Consider the following 6776-nt stretch of genomic DNA (forward strand, 5'->3'; position numbering starts at 1 on the left):
TGTGCCCTTCTTGTGGACATGTGGACATGAGGTCCCCCGTACATATGCATGCTGTCAGTTGATGGTTCTCACCCATTGCAAAAGGCTTGAGTCATTCTGACATGTGGGGGTGCCGGAGTAGGTTTGGGGAAGATCAGCTAATAGGAAGAGGCCCAGGATTACAGGTAGGAATGGGGTGAGGGGCTGAGGAAGCAGCCCAAAATGAATCAAAAGATTAGTGTTATCCCCCAGGAGCAGGACCCAGGTTGGCAGCTCTTGGAACTTTCCCTGAGTGAAGGGTCTAAAAGAACAGATTAACTCAGGAGAGGCTCAGCCTCGGGAACAGACTGGAGAGTGGAGTCAGGTAGAGGGACTTGTTGACTGGGAAAGATTGAACCACCAGCAAACGGTGGTTCAACTCCTGAATCTGCTACTTCCAAGCTGTGTGGCCTTAGAAACGTATTGACCTTCTCTGAGCCTCTGTTTCTTCATCTATTACATGGGAACAGTGTTACTTGTTTTGCAAGGCTGTGAGCCTTAAATCAAACAGGCTATGAGAAAAAGTTTAAATCAGTGCCTGCTGCGTAGAAGGAACTCAATGAATAGTTTGAGTTTGTTAAGGACTAGGAGTCCAGCTCATCCACCGGAAAGACCCAGGAGTGGAATTTGTGGCTTGAGCAAGCAGAATCATGGAACTGCATGTTGAGCTGGGTTCCAGGGGGCTGGATTATGCCACGTCAGAGCCCATGGTTCCTCACGTGGCGGACCTCACACTGAGCGAGGTCAGTGGTTTCTTTCTGCTGGTTTTCCTGCCCCTTCTCCTAGTTCCTCTTTGCAGGGCTCCCCAGGGAGTTGTTTCTAAATGAGAAATCAAAGCCCTTCACTGTCTCCCCATCCCTGGGGAGAGTTGTCTTCTGTGCTCTGACCCTGCAGCCACTTTCCTGAGGATCTCCTGTCCATGCACCTCAGGACCTCTGACCCAGAAGGTGGCTAAGAGCTCGTGCTCTGGGGTCACCCAGCCCTGAGTTCAAATCCTCCCCCTGCACTAGCTGAGTGAATGCTCACAAGTCGCTGGTCCTTTCTGAACTTCACTCTCAGCATCTACAGAATAATATTGCTAGTACCTATCCCAAAGGGAGGTTCCAGTAAGATTGAATGAGACAATCAGTACTAGCTCTGTCCATCAGGTACCGAGGCTTGGCTGGGCCCTGTGCCCGATGGGCCCCCAGCAGGTATTATCTAATTTGCTAATTTACTGAGGCCTGGCACATTAAATTCCCACTAAATGCAGGCTCACTCCCCTGGTGCACCCAAATGCAGGGGGGTGGGGAGACCCTTGGAAAGAGAAAAAGATAAGGAGATGTAGATCTACTCTTGTCAACAAGGGTTGGCAGAGAAGTCAGGAAAAATCTTCGATGAAGGGCTTCCTACAGCAGTGGTCCTCAGACTTGCCAGAGCATCAGAGTCCCCTGCAGTGCTTCTGCAAACACAGTTTGCTGGGTTCCCACCCCAAAATCTCTATTTCAGTAAGTCAGGGGTGGCACCTGAGTATGTGCATTGCAAGAAGTCACCAGGTGATGCCAACACCCCTGGTCCAGAGACCACGTTTTGAAGACCCCTGGCCTATGTCACAGGTGCAGCAGAAAGGGCATGAGCTTCGGAATCAGACAGTCTTGTGTTCACGTCCCTGACCCAGGGCTGACCAGCCGGGTGACCCTCAGGCAGTTAAATTGGCGAGCGCCCCCGAGCACCTGTCTTATGCCAGGAGCTGCCAGTAGGTGGCCACGTGCGAGGCTCAAAGCTGGCTCTCAAGACACGTGGCTTTCCCTCTCCTGCCTGAACAGGCCATTCGCCTGCCTGAGCTACCCCAGTTTTTCAAAAACCTTCAGCCCCTCTCCCGTCGTCTGTCCCTGCAGGAGGAGCCCTTTGTCATGTTCCGGAAGTCCAACAGGACCCTGTACGGGAACTACCGGTTCGAGGGCTACTGCATCAACCTGCTCAAGGAACCGGCCCACATCCTGGGCTTCTCCTACGAGATCCGGCTGGTGGAGGATGGCAAGTACGGGGCACAGGACGACAAGGGCCAGCGGAATGACATGGTCAAGGAGCTCATCGACCACGTAAGCTGGGCGGGGGGCGTTGGGAGAGTTGGGGGCCCTCTGGGGGGCTTGAAGAAGTCCAGCTTGCACGTGAGGATTGGCTTGTCCAGGCAGAGGAGGGCCCTGGGGACATGGGACACTAAGACAGAGGTCTTTCCCTGAGTAGGAGGACACCCCCGAGTGAAGAAATGTGCTGTAGCTCTCTCTGGGGGTGCAGAGTGTCTCTGCCTTACTCGTGACCCCCAACTCTCAGACAGTCCCCCGCTACGTCCGCACACACATCTGTTGCATGGCCACTCCCATGGGTGTTTTGGATGAACTTGTCCTGAGAAGCTTCCTTCTGCTTCCTAAAGGGCTACTGAAGGACGCCCCGCCACATGGGTGAGGGGCCCCCACAAAACACATCACCATGGAGACAGGGACACAGAGATTGAGCCCACCACTGCCTTGAGTGACTGGAGTCTCGGAGGGAGACAGAGGCTCCAGGATGCTGAGGGCTGGGATGAATGGATGAGCAGAGCTCAGCCATCGCAGCGCTAAGGAGGCAGCCTCTTATCAGCCTAGGACAGGGGAGCAAGGAGCTGAAGCAGGCAGGCAGGCCGAGCTCTGGGGAGAGGTGGCAGCTGGTGAAAGGGACCTGAGATTTGCAGAACAGTGGAAAGCAAAGGGAGAGAGGCCACATGCTAGGTCCACCACAGCAGAGGAAAAAGGAGGCCATGGGTACAAGTCCCGGTTCCTCACTCATGTCGCTATGTGAAACTGTTCTCTGAGCAATCTTTTTACCTGCAAAATGGGCAGGTCAATAGCCACTTCTTCACTGGATTGTGATGCTGGAGGTGCAATCCTAGGCACGCATTGTGGCATACAGTAAACACTCAGCAAGAGGGAGCCAGCGGGGCAGGCCACGGTGGCTCAGCAGTAGAGTTCTCACCTGCCATGCCAGAGACCCGGGTTCGATTCCCGGTGCCTGCCCATGCAAAAAAAAAAAAAAAAAAAAGAGAGAGGGAGCCAGCCATGGCTGAGGCAGGAAGTGCAGGCCTGGTGGTGGATGTGTAACCTCAGAGAAGCCCACCAACCTCTCCGAACCTCAAGTCCTTCACTACTGAACCAGAAGAAACTAGCAGCTGCCAGAACTCCTCAGGCTGTTGTGAGAATTCAGAGGGGCACCATTTGTACAGACTTACCTGGCACAGAATAAACATTACCTGTCTTCCAGGCTCCATACGTCAACTTTCTGTAAACGTTTTCCAACCAAGACCTGCTAACGAATGCGAGTACCTGATCTGTCTGAGACCCTTTACATTCCTTCTCTCATTGGTCCTCCCAACTGCCCAGTGAGGGGCTGCTTTCACCACCCATTTCACAGATGAGGAGGCTGAGGCAGAGAGAGGTTAAAGGCACTAGCTAGCAAGTGGCAAAGCTGGGGCTCAAAGCCAGGACACTCTGCCTCCAAAGCCTTACTCTCTCACCCCTGCTGTAGCCATCCTGACCCGGGAACCACAGCAGAGCTAGGCTTCAGTAGTAGATCTTTGCAATCTGAAAATCAGCAGCCAAAGTTGAGGGGTAATTTTCACTTTGCCTTTCTGGGATAGGAGTAGGCAGCGTGAAGCCCTTTATAGCGATTCTACCCCAGCCTGAGTGAGGCTGCCTTGGGGAGTTGGGCAAAACGGGGGAGGCTAGAGGGCAGAGCAAGAAGATCCAGGCAGAACCTGGTCCAGGGAGCCATCTCCTAGGGAACTGGGCACCCATGAAAGTCTGGCAGAATAGGCGAGTGCTTGAGTCCCACCTTGCTGCTTTCTAGCTGTGTGCTCCTGAGTAAGTTTCTTAACCTCTCTGTACCTCTGAGTCCTCCTCTGCAAAAAGGAAGTGATACTCTGTGGTAGGTGTGAGGACTAAGAAAATTAATGGATGTGCAGTTTAGAATCAACACCATATGGATATTTGCTATTATTATTTTCATTTTTGTCACTAAAATTATTCCTCAGGGGTTAGGAAGGGGGAGATTCAGGAACTCCCTTTATCTCCCTGAGCTCTAGTTTTCTCAATGCGACAGTAAGAATAATAACACCTGCCCCGCATTCATCCCAGCTTGTTGTGAGGCTCAGAGGAACTAACCGATGAGGAGGCGATTTCTGGGTTGTGGAATTCAGTGTCAACGGAGGGGAGTAGTGTTGTCACCACTATTAGTAATAACTATGATTATTATGGAAATTAGTCAGTGGGCCCCAGAGACATCTCCATCTCATCTGTTTGCTGTGTGGGCTGTGAGCCAGGGCTCTGGAGTCTGGGGCTCTGGGTAGGTCTGTCACTTACAGGGCTGGACTGGGGGTGGGGGGAGAGTGGGGGGATCACATGGTCAGTTGAGACATGTGCTGGAGCAAGGCAGGACCAAGGCCAGCCATGCCTCCCATGGCATCTCCAGTGGCCAGAGAATTTTGAAGTGCCATTTGCAAGAAGAACCCAGCAGCAGCCACACCTTAGGAAGCTGACCCTTGGCTGGGGCGAGGAGGGGGCTTCTTCCATGGCCTCCATTCCAATGGGTAGGGCTTTGGGCAGCCTGGCATCCATCAAGGCCACAAGCCCTGATGGGACACTCAGGAGACCTTGTTAAACCCGATTCCCTACAATTGATGAGCTTATTAATCCTAGCTTGGTGCCATTTTTAATAACATCATAACCATTTATTAGTGTTGTCAGATAATTAGTCTTCCCACTAGCTCATGGAAAGCATGCTAAAGGCTTGGCAGTATTATTACTTCCTTATTAGTGCTCTGAATGTGGGCGTAAAAATGATGAATGCCCACCTTTGCAAGTATCTGCCCCCTCTCCGAGACCCCTTTGAGGCCCTGGGGGAGCCTCTGACCGATGGGACTTCGGAAGTCTTTCCCTGATTCCTGTCCCTGCTTCTGCCATGGAGCAGGGCTGCAGAGGGGACAGGGCCTCCGAGGATAACTCCCTCCTGCAGAGAGGCCCCTTTGCCCGAGTCACCTCTTCCTATGGGGCCATGAAGGTGATGGACAGACCAGCAATCACACCATCCCTCACTCCCTCTCGCTTCCCAATTTCACTCCCTCTTTTTGCCATTTGTTTTCTCCTCTTTTGGAAATCTTCTGCTCACCTCCATTGTTTAAATTCCTCCAATGTATTTTATGATCCAGGAATCCCATAGAAATGAATCAAGTTCTGGATCTGGCACATTTTAACTGGTGATGGGAGAGTCATTGGACTGCTCTGGACCTCCATGTCCTTATCCATGAAAGGGGGATCAGAGACCCTTCAGCCCAGGATGTGGGGGAAGATCAACTGAGATATTATACCAGAAATGCTTGGCAGCCTTCATAAGAAGGAGCCGTCTACCCATCATCATTCTTTCTCTCACTCTTCCAGTCTGAAATACATGCATGCATGAGTCAGAGGGCAGCAGAAGAGATGACCCCTCAACTGTGGTCTTCCTAGGGGCTCACAGTGGTCCAGGATTTCAAACTTGCCCTGCTGAGCCCATATATGCAGCCTCAGGGAATTGACTCACAATGAACAAACTCAGGGAAACTCAAGGCACCACCAAGAAATGCCAAGGCACCACCCTCTAATCCCTACTTGGAGCATTGGCTTTTCCTGACACAAGCAGGCTCATATCTGCCATCCAGAGCTTCTGTGGCCTGGTGCCAGGTACCCAGGAGCCTGCTGCAGGAGTGAGCAGGCGGAACCCCAAGAGTGGAGAGCCTGAAGTCAAGAGGAAGGCCTATAGCTGAAGAAAGGGAGAGGAAAGAAGTCTGGCAGAACCTCGGGGGCTAAACTGAGGAATTTCATCTGTTAATTCCAAGAGCTAAGGAGCACAGTTGATTGATGTGAAGGGAAGGGATGATATCACTAAGTTGGCATTTGAGGAGACCCACTCTGCTGCTAGGCAAAACTGAAGGCCAGTCTGGAGGCTGCTGTTGGAACCTGGGTGAAGGAGAGCTTGGTGGCCCAATTCAGAGTGTTTCAGTGGGAAAGGAAGGAAGGAGGTGGTACAGAGAAGAGATAAGAGAGAATTAGCAAGACTGGTGATTGCTTAGATGGAGGAGAGGAGGGAAAAACAAGAATCAAGGAGGGGCAGAAAATTCTAGCTTCAGCAGCTGGGCAAGTAACAGTGTCATCCCTAGATAGTCTCCTGAAAAAGCAGAGGATTAGGATCATTTTAGGATGTGAGGATTGGGGTCCCTGTGAGACATGCGGATGGAATATCCAGTAGGTGGCTGGGAACTGAGAGGAGAGAGCAGGGCTGGAGGCAGATATTTTGGAGTCATCAGCTCAGCCAAGGGAGATGGAGATTCCTCAGGAAGAAGAGATGAGAGATGGACAGCATGAGTATGTAAGGGAGAAGATGAAAAGGTTGAATCTGCAAGATTCCTGGGCTGGCAAGACCAAAGAAGGAGAATAGGGAAAGCGTGAGCTCATGGAAGCCAAGGAGATGCAGCTACCTGGAGATGGGTGGAATCAGAGTCACAAGGTACAGGAAGGTCAAGGGAAAAGAGGAATGAATAGTGTCCACTGAGCAGATATTGGTGTGACCTCCTAAGGGCACCGGGTCAGCCCCAGTATAACTCCTTGAGTGCTGCCAACCTGACCTTCTGCAAACTTTGTTGTCAGAAACCCAGGAATCCTGTCCTGGCTGCTCTCCCAGACCCTTGAACCAGAGTGAAAGGAGTGGGAGAA

The 6776-nt window shown here is 51.9% G+C and overlaps 1 protein-coding gene across 1 annotated transcript in view; it reads left to right on the forward strand.

The window, feature by feature from the left end:
• The window catches only part of LOC143645543 (glutamate receptor ionotropic, kainate 3-like), a 53039-nt gene extending 47209 nt beyond the window's left edge, over positions 1–5830 (forward strand). Inside the window, 3 exon segments of the mRNA XM_077114840.1 lie at positions 1896–2099; positions 4999–5088; positions 5726–5830. Of these exon segments, the coding sequence (XP_076970955.1) occupies positions 1896–2099; positions 4999–5088; positions 5726–5830 (399 nt within the window).
• Positions 5831–6776: the final 946 nt, after the last annotated feature.

This window comes from Tamandua tetradactyla, chromosome 9 (genome assembly GCF_023851605.1).
Source record: "Tamandua tetradactyla isolate mTamTet1 chromosome 9, mTamTet1.pri, whole genome shotgun sequence".
NCBI lineage: Eukaryota > Metazoa > Chordata > Mammalia > Pilosa > Myrmecophagidae > Tamandua > Tamandua tetradactyla.